The sequence below is a fragment of the Nuphar pumila genome, chromosome 6, assembly GCF_984573655.1.
Source record: "Nuphar pumila chromosome 6, dmNupPumi1.hap1.1, whole genome shotgun sequence".
NCBI classification, from domain to species: Eukaryota; Viridiplantae; Streptophyta; class Magnoliopsida; order Nymphaeales; family Nymphaeaceae; genus Nuphar; species Nuphar pumila.
In genome coordinates this window covers 46,076,691-46,100,448 of record NC_143254.1, presented here as the reverse complement: position 1 = coordinate 46,100,448, position 23,758 = coordinate 46,076,691, and the positions used below count along the sequence as shown (strand labels likewise).

Genomic DNA, 23,758 nt, shown 5'->3' with positions numbered 1-23,758 from the left:
CAAATAAAAGTTGTACGTGACTCGCACAACTTTCTAAGGAATCTAGAAACACTAGATTCAGAGCAGAAATGTCTGTTCCACAGACTCGAAACCGGGACTGCTAAACAAGTCCAAAACAGACTATCGGATTCTAAGGATAGACTGTTTGCAGGGATTTTCAACCTCTCAAACATTAGAGTTTGCAAAAACTCACAACTGACGAAACAAAGGTCAGATCCAGACCTTTCTAGAACACTAAAGATTGTAATTTTCTGATATTCCTACAACCCGCTATGAATTTTTGAAGTTATAAAATGGTGATAGTTAACAATCATGAAACCAAAAATTCCAAGCAAAATAACAGTAGCAGAAATCGATATTTTTGGCACACGAAGACAATGATTCAACAAAATTTTCAAACATAAAAGATGTAGGTTTAGATCTTAGCTTTTCACAGAATAAAAAAAAAATCCAAATTTTATGCAGCAAATCTTCCGATAACGAGAAAATACCGAACACAACTCTGACGGTTCTGTAGCAGAGAAGAGACAGTGGACTTTCGTCAGTCCGATGTCTTGACAGCCAGATTCAGAGGCTCAAATGAATGAATCTTGAAAAATGTTCAACTATGAAGTTATAGCAAATTGTTTTAGCTTTCCAAGAAGCTAAAGAACGTGAAAATCCGTTCAAAAATAAGTCTGACACAAATGTTTTATCAGGGATGTCTCTATTATCTTGTAACAACGTTTTGGTCTTTTTGAAAGGATCCACGTTCATTCATACACAACAATATTCCGAGAAAACTCAAGATCAAAATAGACAATCCATAATATAAAAACACTTCTAACATGCATTCACAACTCTCTAATGATTCAATACAACTTAACAACGATAAATCAAGAACAATCGCAACACAAATGTGAATAAAAGTAGCAAAGGACTAGAACAAAGAAACCAAAGCTAATATCCGGATTGGAGATGATAATGGTTGCCGTTGGGAATCAACCAACGCCACAAAGGAGAACCACGGACAGTAGGAATGGATTAACAACCACCACGAACAAGTTCGACACAACCACCACGAATAGAACCACTCACAAGTTCAACTTCTAAACTCACAAGGAACACACGTTTCTTCCTTTCTCACAAAGGCACCACACTCAAAAGCTTCACACCAAAAACCAGCCAGCCATCACCAAATTCATGATTTTTCAAAATGAAGAAGAAGCCCCCTTCCCCTTGGTCGACCTCTCCTAATTAAAGGCCTTGGGCTTGGGAAGGGCCACATTAAAGAGACAATGGGCCTTCCCAAGCCTTGCACCAAAAATGAGCTTGAATAGGCTATAATTAGCCAATGGATATTAAATGGTCCAACAACCATATCTTAACTTTGGACTGGTCAACAAGATTTGAATGAGGTCCAAGATGGACCACACTCATGTGGCGCCAACTAGGACCCCTCCTTGAAAGCAAATCTTGATCCATATCTGGATCGAGCAATTAAATGGATCCTGCACCAACACATTAGAGAAGCGATAATGCAAAAAATTAAAAAATTACCCTTGGACCCCATACACCCTCTAGTACCATAAAAAAATCCTACAGGGTACCAGAACTATCTGAATCCGGAGAATCCAGCTCCTAAAAAAATATAAATAAAAGCATGTTTAATGCGATTCCTCGCATGCTAAAATGGAATCGAAATAATAAAAATACAATCTTTGAGAAAGATGCAAAATATCTCAGAAATTGAAACATGATGATTAAAATGGGTCTGGGTTAGCAGAGATCCAATTGGACCCTGATAATCCTACACGATTGGATCTGCCTTGGATTGAATCTTTGGAGTTAGATTTTGATCCAATTCGTCTTCAAAGCTCAGATCTTCAGGATGCTCTGCATCAAAAGATGAGTTGAACTCCCTAGAAAAGAATAAAGTTTTGAAACTAACTACTTTGCCTAATGAATATAAGGAATTGGTAGCAAGTGGGTTCTTAAGAAAAAACTCAGGACAAATAGATCTATTGATAGATTCAAGGCAAGATTAGTAGTAAAAGGCTATTCTTAACGAGAAGGGATTGATTATGAAGAAACTTATTTTCCTGTAACCAAATTGACATCTATTTTTATCATTTTGGCATTGGTTGCTTATTTTGATCTTAACCTATATCAAATGGATGTGAAAATGACTTTCTTAAATTATAAATTAAATAAAATTATTTTCATACAACAACCAGAAGGTTTTGAAATTAAAGGTCAAGAAGATAAAGTATACAAGTTAAATAAATCTTTGTATGAACTTAAGCAGTCACCAAGACAGTGGTATTTGACTTTTCATAATACTATAACCAAATTGGGTTATGAGGCAAATAGTTTAGACCATTGTGTATATGCCAAGAATAGTGGGAGTAAGTTTACTATGTTATCATTCTATGTTGATGATATACTAATTATAGGAAATGACATAGACATGATAAATATGACTAAATCATAGTTAAGTTCTCGATTTGAAATGAAGGATATGGGTGAAGCTTCATATATCCTTGAAATTAAGATCTAGAGAGATGAAAAATCGAGATTGCTATGTCTGAGTCAAGGAAAATATCTTGACCACATTCTAAAGAAATTTAGAATGAAAAGTACCAAGGCAAAGGGTACTCCTGTAGTAAAAGGCTAAAAGCTAAGTAAGATTGACCGTCCAAAAGATTGACACGAAAAGTTGAATGTTTCCTATGCTCAGGCAATTGGAAGCCTAATGTATGCAATGCTTTGCACTAGACCTAATTTAAGTTTTTCTGTAAGTCTAGTAAGTAGATATCAAAGTAATCCTAGGCTCTCTCAATGGGAAGCAGTGAAGAGAATTTTTCAATATCTAAAAGGAACTAAGGAACTCAAGTTATACTATCAGTCAGATAGTTTAAAGCTTGTAGGCTACTTAGATACTGACTTTACTGGTAATAGAGATGAAGCAAAGTCTACCCCTAAATATGTATTTATGTTAGGAAGTGGGGCAATTGCATGGTCATGCAAGAAGCAAGGGTGTGTGGTACAACATACCCAGGAAGTTGAGTATAGTGTTTGTAACATGGCAACCATATTTGGAGTGTGGATAAATCATTTCCTAAATGAGTTGAAATTGAACATTCCAAAAGATCCAGTTCAACTATACTGTGACAATAAAGCTGTTATAAGACTAATAAAAATATGAGTTAAAGCTCTAAAAGTAAGCATATTGAAGTTAAATATCAATATATTCATGATATACTTTAAAAAAATGAAATAGCAGTAGACTATATTTCTTCAAGTGACATGATAGCAGATCTGCTAACCAAGGCAATCACTGAGGATGTTTTCACTAGACATGTGAGTCAAATGAGACTCAGATACGTCTAAGTGGTGAGTGAGTAAAGATTACTCAGAAAGTGTGTATGCAAGGTTTCGGTTGAGAACAAGCATATAAACACATGGTGAGTAAATATAACTCGAAAAGTATGTATGCAAGGTTCCGGTTGAGAACAAGCATATAAACACAGGAAATCCCTTATGGCCAAGTGGGAGATGTAAGGTCCTGTGGCCATAAGGTGACTCTTGAAGGCTTTCCAGTAATCACAATATTGAAATGCAAGAGACATGTCTCTTGAGGGATGAAGGGATTTCTCCCATGAGTTATGTCCCAAGACTTGAACTCTCTAGAGTTAAAAAGGATATGATTAGTAATGTATGAAAATACAAGAAATCATACATGCATTCACGGTTCAGTGAGAAAACATTTCGGTTTGTGAATGAGTTGAGAGTTTAGACTCCCTAGCGATTTCGAGCGTAACTGCGAAGCCAACCCCGTGCAGAGTGAATCCTAACAGGGTTGCTTGGTGATGATGTACAATGATGGTTCACATGCGTGCTTTTCCAATAATTCCAATAGCTAGTGTTTCTGACCTTTTATAGCCTCTGCCTAAAGAGCCTGACTTGTTAGCAGCAGTATAGCATAAACGCCTATGTGTTTGTGTGTGAGATGCTACGCTAAACTATGCAGGGAGATGGTCTTTGGGCCACAATAAGTAACAAAAACTAAGTGTGCCGCTTGAGGCTGAATGAGCTGAGACCAACTTGTTTGAATACATGTTTTTTTTTTTTCAGAATGTTGAATTTATAAACCAATGAACTCTTCTATGCCGTACCGTGCAATTTCAACGTATTTCAGATCAACCCATCTGTATCTTAAGTTCAACCATGTCAATCTTTGCCGTTTCAAATTTTCTCCCCAAAAGCCAAGCAATTGCCAATCGATAATTGCAACATAAATCGCCGTGTATATATATATATATATATATATATATATATATATATATATATATAGCATTTCATGTAGGGGTGGCAATCGGGTCGGGTTGGCGGGTCAGCATACCTCAACCCGAACCCGACCCGTTTATTAAACGGGTCGACTGTGGCAAACACAAACCCGACCCGTTTAATAAACGGGTAACCCGACACGACCCGCCAACCCATTTAATAAATGGGTTGGGTCGGGTAAATGGGTTTTCAGGTTCGCGGGTCAGGTTGGCGGGTTGACGGGTCGGGCAGACGGGTTGGCGGGTCGGGTTGGCGGGTCGGGTTGGCGGGTTGACCCACCCGCCTAACCCGTTTATTAAACGGGTCAGCCGGATTGGCGGGTTGGCATACCCCCAACCCGAACCCGACCTGTTTAATAAACGGGTTACACGGGTCGACCCGTTTATTAAACGGGTTGGCTTAAGCCCAACCCGAACCCGCCTAAGAGGCAGGTTGGCGGGTCGTGTCAGAAATTGCCACCCCTAATTTCATGCATCAATATTTGCTACTAACCCTACCCCTACCCGCCCTCTAGGAAATATCTTTTGCATGCATCTTTTACATACATAGATGCAACAGTAATGAGAGAGAAGATTTTCTAGAATAATTTGTGCATCAATCTTCGTGATTTTCTAGAATAGGGGCACCGAATCTCATATTCACAGGGGGTGCTACGACTACATTTTCATCAGCAAAAAGTGATCTGATGACAGCAGGAGTTCGGAGCAGTCGTCTGCCAGTCATCCGAGGATATACATCTTCTAGGAAGTAATAAACATGACCAGCTGCCATACCCTGCATCGACATGGGATTCTCAAATTTAGTAAATTGTTCACATAACTATTAGTAACTCAAAATATTATAAAGCAGAGTCAATCAGTTGACTGCAGCAAAGTTACTTGATTCTGCCGCTAACCTGATTGTGCTGTACTATCAGAAAAAATTATGGTGCCGAAGTAGAAAGTAACCAAGTACTATTAACAAACATACCAGAAGATCAATCCAAGGACTGCTACCCACAAGTATGGAAAAGCCCAGAAGAACCTGCAGGCAAGCATCTATTGAGATCAGCAATGGAATAAAACCAATTTATTTCCAGTATAAATGATCTTTTCTTAGTTAAATTCTGAGAAATGTATCCAACATGAGACAATCGACAAGCATTCACCAACAAAGCACATGGTTAATAACAGAAATTCTATTCAAACAAGAAAGAAGTATAAAGTATAAACATATGATGTAGAGTAATATTAATAGTACGGTATAAAACAGACAGTGGAGATGTAAAACCCACGTTAAAAAAAAAACCGAACCGGGTCGGGACCCGACCCAGGCCCGCCCTCGTTGGGGTTTTTAAAACCCGACGCAGGGGAGGATTTGTTTAAAAACAAACCCTCTCCCCTGTACACCGCACCCCCCCCCCCACTCGTGCCGCTCCACCCCCCTCGACAGCAGGATAAGGGAAACCCTTTTAGGGTTTCCCCGAAGATCGCTCTCCCCCGAAGTCTTTAAGAGAAGGGCAGGGGGAGGGGAGGCACACCTCCCTTTTCTCCTCCTCCTCCTCTCCTCCCGACGCTGCTGCCTCCTTTTTCCAATCGCCGCCACATCGACGACGGCGCCCCCCTTCCAGGTACGCCCTCTATCTCCTCAGTCTTCTCCTACCCCGCCTTCTGATCCTCTTCCCGCTCCCTCTGCATTAATCGGAGGCCCGACAGGTGGCCTACGGGGCCCCTGTTGTCTCCCCCTCTCTCTTGAGGTTGTCGGAGAGCCAGCAGGGGCCAGTCACCCCTGCGGCACCCCCCTCCTCCATTTTTCCCTCTCCTTGAGGGCATGCCGAGTGGCCGACAGAAGACATACCGCCTGTGTCGTGACGTCTTTTTCCCTCTACGCCTACCTGAAGGGTGGCAGGGGACCGTCACCCCCCTTGCTGCACCTTCCCCCTTGTTTCGTCGTTGTTCCGTCAGGCAGGGGCCGGGCCCCTGCCATTATTCGTTTCGTCAGGCAGGGGTCGAGGCCCCTGCCAGTTTCTGTTTTGTCTGACAGGGACTGAATCCCCTCCCATTCATTGTTTTGTAGGGGCCGAGGCCCCTGTCATCCAGTATTGTCAGGCAGGGACCCAAGTCCCTGCCATTTGTTGTTTTCGTGAGGCAGGGGCCTCAGCCCCTGCCATTGGTTGTTTTGTCAGGCAGGGACCCAAGTCCCTGCCATTTGTTGTTTTCGTGAGGCAGGGGCCGAGGCCCCTACCATTGGCTATTTTGTCGGGCAGGGGCCAAGGCCCCAGCCATTTATTTCTTTCGTTAGGCAGGGGCCTAGGCCCCTGCCATTTGTTATTTTGGCAAGCAGGGGCTGAGACCCCTGTCGTTCGTTGTTTTGGCCGGCAGGGGCCTCTGCCCCTGCCATTCACTGCTTTGTCAGGCGGGGGCTGAGGCCCCTGCCATCCGCTGTCCTATCAGACAGGGGCCGTCATTCGTTGTTTGGTCAGACAGGGGTCGATACCCCTGCCACTCAATTGATTCCGCCAACAGGGCAGGTCTTACCACTGGCCTTCTATTCTTTTTGACAACTACGTCATAATAACAATCACACTCGTGTAGATTTACGCAACAGGCCTCGTTCGTGCTCCGCGGCTCGACCCTCGTATTATCCTCATGCGTAGGCGCACACAGCTACACAACATTCTGAGGTAGGGTAAAGTCGCACAAAAGGCAATAAATGAACCTATTTAAGTTGAAATAATTAAGATGCCCATGCTAGATATGCTTAGAGTTATATTGCTTCTGCATTTCACATTATCTTGTTTATATGCTCATGGGTCGAGGTATAATTTCATTCTTCGATCATTATTTTGTGTAGTTGCTTATGAGTTTGAGGTGTGGTTTCGTACTTCTTGAAATACATATGACCTTGTTTGCTTGCATACATTTTTGCTTGCACGTTTCCTTTGAGTGAGGTACGACTTCGTGTCTCGTGTATTACTTATGACCATATGTGTTTGCCTATCTAAGTGGTTAAGGTATGGTTTTGGTACCTCGTGTATTACTTATGACCTTATGTGTTTGCCTATCTAAGTGGTTAAGGTATGGTTTTGGTACCTCGTGTGTTACTTATGTGTTTTTCGCTCGATGTGCGGCATTGCAAGTCAAGAGTTGCTTGTCGTCATGTTATAACCTGCATATGCTCACACTAATGGTAAATATGTACTTACATAAATGTAGTCTTGTGCCTAACCTGATTTCAGTTGTTTTCAAAACACTAGAAGTTGCGCTTGTGCGCTATAGTTCTTTTAAAGAGGGTTTCCTTCTGCAAACCCAGTGCTCTTCAAAATTCACAGCTTTTGCAAAATTAAGTTTTAAGTCATGTCGGATTGCGAAGTCACATTTGGGACCTCCCAGGTCCACACACTTGGGAGAAATATTTTATAACCCCGATTCGAATTGCGACCCAATTCGAATAACCCCGATCAGGGGCATGAGCCTATGAACGAGTGGGGTTCTATTGAAGGACTCATTCTTTATTTATCAATCTAGTGTCGCATGTCGTGCGAATCGTGTCGATACTAAGATAAATTTTGGGATGCAAGATTGATAGTGATGTGCCTTGTGTGAATGACTCAATGTGGCATTGTGGCTTTTAAGGATGAATCGTGCCAAATGAGCACTCCTATATTCTTTGGATCGTTATGAAGTTGTGTGTTGGGTGTTCCTTTTGAGAAGCCTACGCACTTCCCTTTTTCAGTGTTGCGTACTTTTAGACATGCACGACATGTTAAGTACTTTGTTGATAGGATGAGAGATCTGAGACGACTTAGTATCATGAAATATGCAAAATATTGTTGAAATGAATTCAAGACTTATCTTGTCAAATTGTGTTGTGTTACTTCTTTTGCAGATAATATCTGTTGGGGTTTCTTTGGTGAAATCATATCCCTTTTATCGTAGTCGTACTTTTGACAAGTACGTCTTCTTACATTGCGATGATTGGATGAGTAGGTTGTGACAACCTTGATGAGTGCAAATAACAAAATGCTAAGATCGCCTAAATAGGTGATGATTCTGCCTTCACCGGCAAGATACTCTAGTTTGGTCGAAAGACCAGAGTATGTAGAATGTGTCTTCAGTTAATTAACCCTGATGTACTCATTCGAACCGCTGACTCCTGTCTGGAAAGAGGATGAGAAGGTACAAAAACTTCGAAGGAAAGCCATTAATGACAGTTACGAGCAAAAGACTCGGCTCCTCCAGTCATCGGAGTTAGGGGAAGGGGACTACCATAATTATCCTAGGTGGTAGCTCTTCATGTCCGGGATGCATCCATTGTTTATGCTGCTTTGGGGATTTCTCTCTTGGTCACTAACTGTCCCCTTAGGTGCAGACTCAGTCAGTTATCCGGGTTATCATAAAATACATAGCATAATAAACCCCTGAATCAGTCTAGGTTGTTTCTAGAGTCATGTCTTGGGCGTACTCACTTGGGCAGTTAATATCGAAACATAATTTAAACCCAATTACCAAGGTTGTTAAATGTGATGAGGCGAAGCGAGGCGTTGAGCCTGTTATGAAGAGAGGCGTAAGCTTCGAGGCGTTGAAGCGTAAGCTTCATGATCAAAATAATAAAATATATAATATTAATAAAATAATGAAATAAGAAGTGAAAATGAGTTATGCATACAATTACAAAATGAGTATACATAATAGTTGTAACATTGAGAGAGAGAGAGAGAGAGGTTGTGATTTACTGTTTCAAGTTGACACAGATTTGAAAGTGTGTAATGAGCAATCAGAGTGTGTAATGAGCAATCAACCTCTATCATGCATATGTAGTGACACTGAAAAGCAGGTGATGCCCAAAAATATAAACCCAAAAGTAATGTTCAAAATACAATGCATTTTCTCTCTTAGGCCTGTATCAGGGGTTCAATCAAACCTTACACATACGGATCATTGGCCATAATCTTTGGCCATTTGGAAGGAGTTAAGTCATTAGGGTTAAATGTCATTGAAAAATGCACACATTCCATCATGTCCACATCTATCATGTTCTCAATATCAGCATCAAAGCAAGCCCTATAATTACCAAAGCTTTCATCAACAGAAAATGGCTACGAGTTTGTATAAAAAACAAATTAGATAAAAGACCATGTAATAGCAAATTAGACAAAAGATCATGTGATAAAAACAGGCAATATGAAAGCACAACTTACTTTTCTCCACAAATTTGTTCACCTGAAGACTAAAAGAAGAAAGAGCAATAGGTTCCAATGTTGTTACCAAATACATATCATTGAACTCATTATTTTTATAAGTCTCATCATTTATAATACAACAATTATTCTAAAAGAAACCAAGTAAGCACACTAAAAGAAAAGCATCTAAAAGGGCATGTGAACTCCTAATTACTACAGTTAGCAAACACCAATTGCAAAAATCATAGGGCAACCAACCAACATTATTTTTATGTAGAAGAATAAGAGGAAGAAAAGCAGACGACCAGATTGCAGAAACAAGTAAAACTAATATGAGTGGCATTTATGTTCTCACTTAGAGAGGAAAAAACAGCATAATTTAGCAACCAACCAACATGATTTTTTTTGTCGAAGGATAAGAAGAACAAAAGCATACAACCAGATTGAAGAAAGAAGCAAAAACTAATACAAGTGGGCATTTACGTTCTCAATTAGCAAGGACAAACACAACAGAGAGGAAAAACCAACATAAACTAGCAACCAACCAACATGATTTTTCTGTAGAAGAATAAGAGGAAGAAAAGCAGACAACCAGATTGCAGAAAGAAGTAAACCGAATATGAGTGGGCATTTATGTTCTCAATTAGAGAGGACCAACAGAACAGAGAAGAAAATTTAACAAAGAAAGAAACAAAAAAAACAAATGGAGGATGATGAAGAGGAGGGAGTAGGTAACAAAGAGGAGCTTGTCAAGGCTCTCGTTGGCAACATACTCGTAGACGAGGATCTTCTCGATGCCCTCGGTGCAGTAGCCGAGCAGGTTGACGACTTTTCGGTGCTGCACAAGGGAGAGGAGGGTCACCTCGTTCTTGAACTCCTTCTTCCCCTGCCTCGACGCGTGCGACAACTTCTTCACCGCGATGTCCCTCCCATCCTTAAACTTCCCCTGATCATCATCCCCACAAATCATCAAAACCAAAACCACCAACAAAGCAAAAAAGAAAAAAATACCCCATTTTCTCCCTCCTCCAGGCCCTATGAAGACGGCGTTCTTCCCCATCTAAGCATTCATAAAAAAAAAAAATCCAAAGATTGATTCAGTACCTTGTAAACAGGCCCATAGCCACCTTCACCAAGACAGTTATTGGGGTGGAAGTCGTGCATCACCGACCTCAACGCGGCGAGGCAGGGGTGGAAGTCTCACCTCTTTTATCTTATACTGGAGAAAATCTAGAACCTGTATGTCGTGGAAGTTGCGATTTTCTTGTCCTGCGAGACGAGAGAGAGGGGAGGTGAGAAGAAAGGGGGGATGAAGGTTTAAAAGAAACCTTCGCGCTCCCCCCTCTTCAGTGTTTTATATTTATGGGTTGTACATGATGCTTACGCCTTAAAATCGAAGCGGGCCTCGAAGCGAGGCGTACGCTTCACTCATGTGAAGCGTGCGCTTCAATCTGCAAACGCTTCACTACAGTCCTTCGGTACTTTGAGGTTGTGCTTCGCCTCTGAGGCGTACGCTTCAGGTACTGAGGCGTACGCTTCAGGTACTGAGGCGTACGCCTCTCACAACACTGTCGATTACACAATTTGTTGAGTTATGCACGTATGAAAGTTATAGTGTGCAACAAGTTTAATACTTATAGAATTGTGGGTGTGGTTGATGTAGCATTGTATTTTGTTAGGTAAATTGCTTATGCATTTCTTTGCTTATAATAGTTAGCCTACTGGTACCAGTGAAATGCTTGTAGTAATTTTAGCATTGTGCTCATGATAGTTGTTTCATGAATACGTTGAAATTAAATTATTATATAATTGTCTGTCTACTTGACATATTAAATTATTCTGCTTAACTATGTTCGATAGAGAGAGGAACAAAGATTTGCATATGGTTTTTATTGATTTGGATAAGGCATACGATAGAGTACCTAGGGACGTTCTCTGGTGGACAATGATGAAGAAAGGTGTTTCTCTCAAGTACATTAGTATAATTAAGGATATGTATGAAAGAGTAGTAACCAATGTCCGCACTTGTGGAGGGGTGACAACCAATTTTCCTATAACGGTTGGGTTACATCAAGGATCTGCTTTAAGCCCTTTCCTATTTACTATAGTGATGGATGAACTTACGAGATCAATTCAAGAAAATGTGTCGTGGTGTATGTTGTTTGTTGATGATATTGTTTTGATTGATGAGTCTAGAGTTGGGGTTAATGCTAAGTTAGAATTATGGAGACAGACATTGGAAGCAAGAGGTTTTAAGTTGAGTAAGAGTAAGACAGAATACATGGAATGTCGGTTTAGTAAGCAATGAAGTAGTGATGGGAGTGTAGTGAAGCTTGGTGAGCAAGAAATACCGGTGGATGATTGTTTCAAATATTTGGGATCTATCATTCAAAAGTATGGAGAAATTGATGGAGATGTAAATCATAGGATAAAGGTTGGGTGGATGAAATGGAAAAGTGCAACTGGAGTATTGTGCGATCGTAGAATGCCATTGCGGTTGAAGGGAAAGTTTTATAGGACGACTATTAGGCCCGCTTTACTATATGGTATGGAATGTTGGGCTGCCAAGAGACATCATATTCAAAAAATGAGTGTAGCTGAGATGCGTATGCTGAGATGGATGTGTGGAAATACAATAAAAGATAAGATTCAGAACGAGGAGATACGTAAGAAGGTAGGCGTTGCACCCATTGAAAATAAGATGAGAGAGAATCATTTACGGTGGTTTGAACATATTCGGCGAAGGCCTAATGATGCTCCAGTTAGAAGGATGGAGAAATGGGAAAATATATTAGTTAAAAGAGGTCAGGGTAGGCCTAGGAAGACATGAATGGAGGTGATAGGAAAGGATATGAATGCTTTGAACCTCACCGAGGACATGGCATTGGATAGAAATGACTGGAGGAGAAGGATTCATGTGGAAGACCCAAAATGATTTTCTTTTTTGGTTCATATCGCCGACCCCAATTGTTTTGGGATGAAGGCGTAGTTGTTGTTGTTGTTGTTGTATGTTCGATATTGTCTTGTATGTGCACCTACCAGTTTTTAGTGAAACTGACCCATTTTATGGGCAGGTAATGAATAGGTATTACAGTCTGCGATGGCGTGATGAGATCAAGATAGAACTCTTTTCCTGGCGTTTCGCTCTTGAGGACATGTTGGTAAATTTGGTATAAAGTGTATTTCAAAATTTCTCTTTTTATTAAACCTTGAGTTATTAAAACTGTTTTAGTAAACTTCTTCTTGGTTTCAACAAACAAATTCTTAATCATTGAAATTGCATTTTAAAATCATTTGATTTCAATAGTTGTGCGAAATTTGGCAAAGGAAAGTTTACGCTGTAATGCGCTCAAGGTCCATTGACTTGTGGTTTTAAAAATATCATTTTCCGCTGAAGTACTATTTAAACTCTGATAGTTGTATGATTTCAAAGCTTTCTAAACCATTCTAAAAGTTAAAGTCCTGGATTTTTTGGGCGTTACAGGAGAAGTATTCACGAACAAAGAAAAAGGTTAAAAGTAGAAGCGTATTCATCCATCCAACAAAGCAGTGTAAACAACTTATTTAGAATAAAATAGAAAAGCTTTTATGTGTATTTCACAACAAAATTGTTCATGCCATTATGGGTGCACCATTAGTTTTCTACCGACGAGTTTTTTTGGATACTCAAGTACACATTTGAAACATTCACAGCTGAGATGCCAAACTTAAGGGTTCATGCTAATTTATGGGATAAACTTATTTATGTCTTATCATACATCAAACCAACAGATGCTCGCACATTATTTTGCCTATAACTAAATGAACATTCGACCAGCCTCATATCAACTTTATCCAAAGACTTAATAAAAGACGTACAGGTACAACTCATTAAGCAAATTTGGAATATATCCCAAGTAGTTAATTAGCTTCAAGTTTGTGAACTCACTTCCAGCTAGTAATTGGTTTTGATACCGTCTCGCTTTCATGATATTCATCAATACAAAACCATCGATCTGCTCTAAATTTAAAATTCTGAATTCTTTGTGATGTTCAAGATGTAAACATTTGATGCAAATAACATCTTTAGCACAGTAACTTATTCAAATGCCCTAGGTGCAGCCATGGAACTCATAAAAGCTTACCTAAAGCACGTTGCACGATTGGGTCTGTGAAGCCATAAATGCAGCTACTCAGAGAAACTCCCACCAAAAGAACAGGTCTACAGAATGAACCCTGTCTGAGCCATCTCAACAGAGACTGCAGTCCACATGCTGCTAAAAAGGCTCAAGAGAGCCATCTAATCAGCATATTTATTATTAAGAGGTGCCTCCTAAAGTGTACCCACCATTCTAAACTGAGGTTCAATGATTGAGACAAGCACCAACTTGGACAGTCCAACATATCGAAATTGAAGAAAAAATAGAGAAAGATGGATTGGACAGGAAGACTCCTGTTATCATCGCAAAATTTTTACTTTTTGCGAGTCAAACTGACCTTTGAAAAAGATTTTGAAAACAACTCGCCTCCTTTTTAAAATGCGGGATAATTCCGAAAAATGGGATTCGTCTGTCGGTACGAGGTTCAACCGTTCCTGACGCCTTTACCAGGGGTAATTGAACCAAGGATCAATCTACTGTTTTGCTCTGTTCAACTTGTCTAAACCATATTCTAATTCCTAAATGCACAAAGAATCAGGCATGTGCTATGAATTTCTGAAAATGCATATTTGAAAACATGATGTTTGATTTGAATATGGGAAAATATTTGGAAAATAAACTCTTTGAAAATTGTGAATCATGATTGAGATACTGTATTTGAGAAAGTGAAAATCGATTTCTGAATAATCTAGAGGTTTTTGTGAAAATCGATTCTGAGAAATGTGAAATAACTTTAGAGAACTTGATTTCTTTGAATTCAAACTTTGAAATTGAATATATAACTTGGAAAATCGAATTTGGAACTTAGGAAATACTTGAAATATCATTGAAAAATCCATATTTTGAGAAAATCGATTTTTGAGTAAGACTTGGGAAATTTTTGAGAAAATTGATTTTTCTGAATTGAAATTGAAATTTGTAAATGCATGAATTGAATGAATATGGATTTGAAATACTTGGTTTTGAGGAATTGAGGAAATCCTTTTTGTATTTTTGAGAAATGCAGTGCATTTTTGAAGTTAGCCTAAGAGTGTAGGTTGAATGTGGCTAATACGAAGATTACAAATCTAGGTCTCATTCGTATTCTGACTATGGTCATAAATACAAATTCCACCAAGTTTATCAACTCCATAAGATCTAGTGCATGTGTCATTCGTGTAGACCATAGTGAAATTATGAAAATGTGCATGAATGATACATTCATCAGACATTTAATATTTGCAGAATTAAACTATATGCAATGCAATCCTAGTCTAAGTTGAAATTTAAATTCTTATTCCAAATTTAATTTAATTTACATCACTATTGAATTTAAATACAGGAAATTAAAGGAAAGTAAAGTCTTCAATGTTCCTGCAAAACTAGAAGACTTTGTTAGTGAAGATATGTTGGCTTTTCTAGATTTATCTAGTAATATCTAGAAATTACTGGATTTTGCTAGATATAAGCTTTTTCCATGATTCGCTTAAATCAAAATTGATAAAATATGAAATAAGATTGAATAAATATGAAAATGAAATTTGAAATTTCGAAATTGGGGTCAAAATGACCAAAATACCCCTGATAGCAAGACTATGGCCTTGAAATCAGGGTTTTTAGAAAGATATTTTGTAAAAATGCAACTTTTAAAATTCAAATAAGAATAAACTGAACTAAGTATGATGTGACATGATAAAAAAATATGAAAATTAGGGTTTTGAATTTTGAAATTGAGGTCAAATGACCAAATTACCCCTGATAGCAAGACTATGGCCTTGAAATCAGGGTTTTCTGAAATAGATTTTGATAAAAACTTGAGATTTATGATGGAAATAAACACAAAATCAAACATGAAACATCCTAACATGATTATAAACATGAACAAACCCTAAAAACATGCACTTATACACAAAAATCAAGAAATATCACAAAAATTGTGATTTTATCAGTGTTTTGGATCTTTCAGGTATCCTGTTTTGCAATTTTATTAATTCAGACATCAAATGAATTCTAAATTTCATAAAAAATGGCACAGACACTTATTATAACCCTAAACTCAGATTGGAATTGCAAAAATAATTTTTTGACATTATTTTAATCCGAAAATTGCATTAACAACCTAAAATAAGCTATTTTTAACCTAGGTCACATACCAGTTTCAAAGTTAGACCCGAATCAGGGGTCAATCTTCCATGAAAACTTCTGAATTTTTACAGAGACAAACTAGGAAGAAAAACAGAGATTTCCCAATTTACAAATCGGAAAAAACATCTCCGGTTAGGGAGAAACCCTTCCGACAATCTGAACTAAAATCTAACAAATCTAACAAGGGTTAAAACAGCTACTTCAGATTCAAAATACAGACATAAATAGCAAACTTATTCAAAAATTTCTGAAATTTTAGCAGTGAACAGTAGACAGAAAAATAATAGTATTCACTTTTTACAGATCATGAATTGGATCTGTGGTTTGGGATCTATGAATAACACAAGTCTGAGTTTTAAATTTAAAATCACACTTTCTGTCAGAGGAAAAATACTGAACAGATATCAAAAAATCTCAAAATTTCACAGTAGATATATCTAATCAATATGAATCCATGACACTTTACAGATCTCAAATCAGATATAGGATGAAAAAAATATCATAACAACAAGTTACCTTCCTGATTTTAACAATGATTTTAAAGCTTTAAAACCCCGATTTGGTGTCTGATTTTTTCTGACAGGGTTCCCGAATCCCAAAAACTCTAATTTTTTTACAGTAGTTCAATTACATATGCATGTATCACATATAAAAAAATCAGCAATTAACAGTGAATATTTCAATCTGAAACAGCATGCTCTTTTCTGTTCTAAACTAAAAACACACAGAAATCTAATAAAATCTAATAAAACATGCATTAACTAATAAAAACAATAAAAGAAATACTAAAACAGTAAAATAAAAATTATTTCTATGCTGGAAAACGTATAATAAACATGAACAAACACATAAATAAATAAAACTTAGGGAATCAATGGCTGGAATTTGATGTTACTTTTAAAAGCATGGATTTAACCCATTTAACGGGTAAATCGCATGTTTTAATGGTTAAAAATATAAAAATTAATGCAATAAACGATTCTAATGGATTAGAATCATGAAAAACAGCATGGAATAGGGTTAGATCATCTTCTTGAATTGATTTTGGGGTTCTTGGATGAAATCCATGGTTAAATCCATGAACACAAGAGTTTCCATGGTGAAATCTATTGAAAAATCATAAAAAACTAATAAAAAAATAATATTAAATAACTCACCTTGGGGCTGCAGCTGCAATGAAGGAAGGTGGAGGTGCTGGAAAGGAGAGAGAAACCACGAAAATTTGAGAGAAAAAGAGCCCCTTTTGACCTCTTGAAGTCCCCTATTTATAGGTTTTCAAAACCTCCTTAATTAGAGTTAATTAAGGAGTTTTATTTTTTTAGAACTCTTTCTAATAAATCCAATAAAGGGGGCAACGATTTTTTGGAGAATTATAGCCTAGGTGGGACTCTAATTAATCCATAATTAGCACCTAATTAAACCCTAGAAAGTCCAAATGTGGCACCACCTAGTATGGACCCATATTTGGTTTTTAAAACTTGAATTTAAAACCTTTAAAAACCAATGGTTTAAAACTTAAATAAAATGGATTTTTAAAATTGATTTTGACTCCTCTAAACCCCTAACCTAACTAGGACAATGACTAACCCTAGTCTAAACTTGACTTCTTCAAATGTGGCGCCACCCCGAGTGGGCTCCACTTGAATTTTCAAAAATGATTTTAAAACTTGAAAATGAGAGGTTTTTCAATAGAGATTCAAAAGTATACTTGAAATTAAAAGTTTTGAAATGGCATAGGGTCCTAACTAGGTCAGGACTCCTCTGGATATGGTACCAACTGAATGGGCCCACATCGAGTTTTGCAAATTTTGAAATAAACACTGAAAATACCTTTGAAAAGGGGTTAAAATCAATAGTTGAAATTCAAGATTTTTTAAAACAGAGTCTCAAGCGAACTAGAACTCCAGGTTAGAGTCATGAACTCTTAGAACTCTGAGATTTTGGATTTTAAAAGCCAAGTGAAAGAATTTTTAAAAGAATTCATCAGAAAATGGTGAAATAAGTCAGAAAATACTGTCAGGGTTAGACTCCTAACTCAATCAGGACTCTGAAATAGAGTCCTGAACTAACTGGACTTTGAAAAATGACCTAATTTTTTTTAAAAGCAAATGAAAATAAATGAAAATAGAAGTAAAAACAGACTTCAAAACAGACTCTTGACTGGACTAGGACTCCGGGACAGAGTCCTGATCGGACTGAAACTCTAGATTTTTTTGGTATTTTTCTGAAAAACAGATAAAAGAACTTGTGAAAACAATAACAAATATTGAAATAAAACAGAGTTCTGATTCAACTGAGACTCTGAGGACAGAGTCCTGATTGAACTAGGACTCTCAGATTTTTGGATTTTCTGAGAAAGCAAATGAGAGAGTTTTGAAAATCAGTAAAAAATAGGATGAAATTGAAGTTTTGGTTCAGAGTCCTGATCTGATTAGGACTCTGAGAAAGAGTCCTGATTCGATCAGAACTCTAAGAATTTTGGCTTTCTGATAAGCAAATGATGAAATTTGGGCAAAGATTTTGAAAACCAGTGAAAATGAAGTATAAAAACCAATTTTGGATAGAATCCTACTTCGATCAGGACTCTAAGATAAAATCTCAGAATTATGAAATTCTTTGATAAAAGTGTAATAGTTTTGGTAGATTGAAAGATTTCTGAAAGATTCTCTCAAAATTGAAATCAGGATCAGAGTCCTGATCCAACTAGGACTCTCTGAACAGAGTCCTGTTTTGACTGAAACTCTGAGTTTCTGACTCATTTTGAAAGATTTTGAAAGATTTGATTGAAAATGGATAAAAATAGTTGTAAAAGATTAGAGTCCCAATCCAATTGAAACTCTGAAGAAGAGTCCTGATCCGACTGGACTCTTGAAGAAGAGTCATGATCCAACTAGAACTCTGAAATTTTGGCCAAAACAGAAGATTTTAAAAGGTCTTCTCCGAAGACAAGTAAAAAGGTAGTGAAAAGTAGAGTTTTGATCCGACTAGGACTCTCGAAAAAGAGTCCTGATCCAACTAGGACTCTAAAATTTTTTGAGATTTTTGATAAACAAAGAAATCCAGAAGCGACACCACCTAGATGGGCCTCATCTGAAAATTGAAATCAATTGAAATTGAGTTTGAAATGAATCCAGATTGTTTTCTGAGAAAATATTTTGAAATATAAAGTCCTGGGGTTAGAAAATGACAGAATGTTGAATAAAAAAAAACTCAGGTTTTGAAATTGATTTTTGAAAGAAAAGCTTTAAAACTCAATTCTGGATTAAATATTTTGAAAACAGAAGTACTGGATCTCGAAAATGAGATGTGATGACATGCAATGCGATGAAATAGTATGCCGAATGCATGCAATGATATGCAATGACACATGAAATGTGAGCACTGGATAAGAGTGAAAATTTGGGATGTTTACAACTCCTCAGCCAGAACTCCTAAAACCACACTACCTATCCAACAATGAAAATATAGAAGCTTCAAAATGAGGTCCAGCCTTCTTCTGAGCTTGATACATTGGCCCTGCACACCGAAGAAGCCACAATCATGGTTGCAACATATTTGTATTTTCCATTTGAACTACCAGGTGATCTCCAAGGTAGATCTTTCTAGTTGCCGAATGCTCAAGCAGCATATCTGTTTGGAGCATGATGTAGATTGACCAATTACCCATATTTTGATTAAAAAAAGAAACCCTTATGCACTGTTAGACAATGCCACTAAGGTATTTGGGTCAATACAGCTGAGTGGCAATGATAAGGCAAGCAAATAAAAGTTTTAGTGAGACTGAGATTATGTATTATTCAAGGAAGAGACAAGAGAATCTTCATTACAAAGACTTGCATCAACTCAATATCTAAAATAATAAATTAGCATCGAAATGGAGACAGCCCATTAACATGAATAGTGCTAAAGATCAATCACCTAAGACTCCACACCAATGTTTTAGAAGCTTTTGCCAGGGTTTTTAATGTTCATATCATACCTATGCATAAGAAAGGTCAGAGATTATCTTTTGTTGTGATCTTAACAAGCAACAAATATTCATCCAGTGTAAATTAAAGCACGTTGGTTAAGTGGTCACCAGGTCTTGGATGGTAAGCTAATGTCCATGGACTCTCTATTGACAGAATACATGACATGAAAAACTGATCTAATATGAGACCACACCATATGCTGCTAAATCTAGATTCTCATGCTATGAGACCATGAATTAGCATGTTCTTCACCCCTTTCACTGGTGATAGGAATGATACTTCACCAACAAAAATGGAAGATTCAAAAATTGCATATCTTGTTTGAAGTCAAGCACTATCTACACCTAGGTTTACAAAAAAAATCTTCATGATTATGTGAATGATAACTACTGTTAACTTATCCATCAGTACGGCATTTAGGGATGGCAGTGGACCTGGGGACAACGGGCCCCCGCCCCGCCTCGCTCCGTTTGGACCGGGGATCAAGGGCATGAAACGGGGATGGAGGCGGGGATGAAGGTTAAAATCTATCACCGTGCGGGGATGGACTTACGCTTTCCCCCACCCCGCCCTGTCCCCGTCTCAATCCTCGTCTTTCCCCGTCCCGCCCCGTTCCCAATCCTTTAAGGAATGACTATAGACCGAGGGGAAACAGGGCCCCGCCCCGCCTCACCCCCGTTTGGACCGGGGATGGAGGACATGAAACCGGGATGGAGGTGGGGGTGGAGGTTAAAATCCATCCCCGTGCGGGGATGGAGGCGGGGATGAAGGTTCAGATTTTGAAACGGAGGGTGGAGACCTTGTCCCACGCCCCAGTCCACTGCCATCCCTAACGGCATTCCCTATTCCAGTAAAGCCATTCTGATGAACAGAAATGCAACTCACCCAAGGTAGATAAGCAGCTGTAAATGTAAAAAGGCCCAAGAAATTCATGTGAATAAATGGATTTCTCTTGCTCCACACGTACACCTGTAAACCCAAAATTTGGAAGGAGAAACAAAATCATCTCAAATTTGTAATGATAACCTGAACAGAAATCACATCATTGTTAAGGAACTTATAAAAGAAATATAGGCTTGATAGGTTTGCTGAAAAAACTAACCATCATGAATGTCAAAGAATTGCTGAGGAAGAAGATTCTTGCAAAAGGCTCGGATACGTATGGTATCATGCCACCAACAAGTACGATTCCAGTCAAGACAGATGCCCCAAATAACAGCATGTAAAAGAAATCAGCTGTACGTCCCCTGAATGAATTCTCTTCAAGGAGTTTGCAGTAACGAGCAAGGAAAAACATGTGGAAAAGGAAATCCAAGTCTGTAAAGCCCAGACAAAATCTCAACATCAGAATTATGAACAAAATGCTGCCGACCCTCATACACACCCGAAAAGAAAAAGAAAATTTGCCACCACTACGTCATTTATATACAACTACATTCATAATCATAACTCCAGTCCTCTTAAACAAAGAGCAACCTACATAAAGATGACCCTACTCAACAGAAGAAAAGCATTTTCGTTGTCGGTAACATAGAGAAAGCAAAGCAACCCCTACACACTCATGTAACAAAAAAAGCAAATAAGACCACACAAAAGACCGGAATTACTCTCAATTGACAGTGTGAACGTTTGGTGGGTACACGTATATTCCACAGAAAGAGTCAAGCAGACTATAAGTATCGAAAACCCAATTTGCAATTACTTGGAGTTCCACCCAGAAACAGAAAAGGAGAAACTCCAGAAGAACTCATCCCATGTAAAAGAAAAAAATACAAAATGTAATATGCATGGAAAACTAAATCAGAACAAAATCAAATAAAAACAGAACAATGTGGGTAACAGGGAAACACAATGCATCTCCAGATAACATGCATTAAAAATGGCAACTTTTCGCACATGCATCACCAAGAGAAGAAGGTAAAAATAAAAAATAAAAACAACATGCTCAGCCAGGAATCTCAACCTTTAGCAACAAAAATCCCGAAGTCTAAAATCTCATGGAATGGGAATTACCCATCTTCCGGAAGTAGAAGAAATTGGTTATGAGGCGCCAGAACTCATACTGCTTCACGATCCGGCTGGGGTTCAAGTACAAGTTATAGGGCGATATGATCTGAACACCAAGAACCCAATATCATAAAATCAACAAAAAAAGCGGGGGTGGAAGATCAAGGAGAAAAACAAGGATTCTAAAAGAAAAGAGGAAAAAAACTCAAATTTCCCCTCATAAACGAAGCCCAAGACACACAGAGAAATCCACTAAAGGGCGGGCCGAGCAGAGAATACCTCAAGAGAACAACCGACGGTGGTAACAATGGCGGCAGTGAGGTACGATCGAGTGATGATGGGCATTTGCTTGTACCAATCCTCCACCGCCTGAGCCATCCCTCAAGCAAATTAGGTGAGGGAAAATCGAGAGAGAGAGAGAGAACAAAAAGAAAATTCGATCGCCGGATCAGAATGAGGCCTCGGTTGAGAGTGAAGGAACTCAACCAAAGGAAACGAATTTGTGTGAATTGAGAGAGAGAGAGATGCCCACCAAAAAACGAAATACAAACCAAATAACAGAATAACAAAAAAAGAAATTAATTTCCATGATCCCATTCCCATATCTTCGAAACAATTTTACCAAAATATCCTCCGAAGAATGCTATTGCCTTCCCATCCATCCATCCATCCCTCGGTGCCTGCCAACAATGAACGGCCTCCGTGTTAGTCAACCGGGTTTGGATTAATGAAAAGCTCTAAAAAATACCCAACCAAGGTTACCGGAAGAGGGTCTGATCCATAGTAGATCGGGGTTCATAAGGATTTATTTGGATCTTTATTTGTTACTTTGAATTCTTTTGCATATAAATCTTGTATCTGATCCAAAATTCTATGATAAATTTTATCTTTATAGGAAGTTACCCACAATAGGCAGATTGCTTAATTTGAAATTAAAAAAGTTTTATCAATTTATGAGAAGGAGTCTTTGTAATTGGGCGGTTGATAAAGATGTTAAAATCAATTAATTTTTAGTTCTTTCGTTAATTTCTTATAATTTCTCATTATTTCCAACAAATTTCGTGAATTTTAAGTGTTAGTTTTGATTCCTTTAATTGCAAGTAGATTAATTGTTCATAATGGTAGATCTTCTCGTAAGCCTATTAGGGGTTTACATCAATTTGTACCAGGGACCATTGCCTTGATCCTATTCAAGAGACAACCCTGTCAGATTTTCATATTCATCAAGCACAACACAGAAGCACATTCACCGATCGTATAGCTTATGACTACCCGTATAGCCACATTGCATGGCCATATGGCCCATCTCGATATTCAGCAATAGCAACGTATGCAACTGAAAATACCATGTGGACACCAGATTCTCTAGGGTCTCATCAAATGATAGCTCAGGTATTGCCACAACAACCACTATCTTCTTCCTTTCCCATCATCTTCATCTTCACCTTCACCGTATCCACCACCATTACCCTCATCATATGCTTTTCCTTTTTCGCCACCACCATCCCCTCCCTCCTATTCTTTTCCACCCACCAACCCAGACACCAAGGGGTACGCAGCAACTGGGAAGGATACCACCACAGGCCTATCGTTGGTCGGACCGGAGAGCAGAGCCTTTCGTTCTAACTTCCCTCCTTTTCTCTGTTTTCCTCTCTCCTTACTACCCACAATGGGTTGCAGGCCGATGGAGAACTAGCCAGATGGTGGCCGCCAGTCACCTCAGGCCGACAAAGTACTTGGCCATTGGCTGGTGGTTCCACCATCGGCTCTCCTACATGGGTCGGTGAGGGAGGGTGACCAAACCCTAACCCTAACCCCAACCCCACCTATTCTCCTTCCTCCCCTTCGTTCTCTTATTTTCACCTAGCCGACAATCATGAGGGTTACACTGGCATTGGCCAATGGTCGCCGACCACCTTTGACTAGTGGCAAGCTTAGTCGGTCGCTGCCTCACCACCAGACTTCCCTCAGTCTGGCCCTTCTTCTTCTTGTTCTCCTTTTTACCCAACTGACGGGGATCCTGCGAA

The 23,758-nt window shown here is 38.6% G+C and overlaps 1 protein-coding gene across 1 annotated transcript; it reads right to left on the bottom strand.

Moving 5' to 3' along the window:
- Positions 1-4,824: 4,824 nt before the first annotated feature.
- Positions 4,825-22,109, bottom strand: LOC149834775 (derlin-2.2-like). Its single transcript, XM_090010290.1, has 6 exons — positions 22,011-22,109; positions 21,738-21,837; positions 20,827-21,041; positions 20,610-20,693; positions 5,299-5,352; positions 4,825-5,103 (listed from the first exon to the last, which is right to left on the bottom strand). Exons 1-6 carry the CDS (start codon positions 22,107-22,109, stop codon positions 4,924-4,926), a joined length of 732 nt encoding a protein of 243 aa, XP_089866416.1. The 3' UTR covers positions 4,825-4,923.
- Positions 22,110-23,758: the final 1,649 nt, after the last annotated feature.

What these genes read in the sequence shown, in the direction of transcription:
- LOC149834775 (XM_090010290.1), bottom strand. Translation starts at nt 22,109, where the DNA reads ATGGCTCAGGCGGTGGAGGATTGGTACAAGCAAATGCCCATCATCACT. An exon ending in CCGTCGGTTGTTCTCTTGAG is followed by an intron (nt 21,838 to 22,010) that starts GTATTCTCTGCT and finishes CTTGGTGTTCAG; the next exon opens with ATCATATCGCCCTATAACTT. An exon ending in CAGCTGCTTATCTACCTTGG is followed by an intron (nt 5,353 to 20,609) that starts GTGAGTTGCATT and finishes GCTTGCCTGCAG; the next exon opens with GTTCTTCTGGGCTTTTCCAT.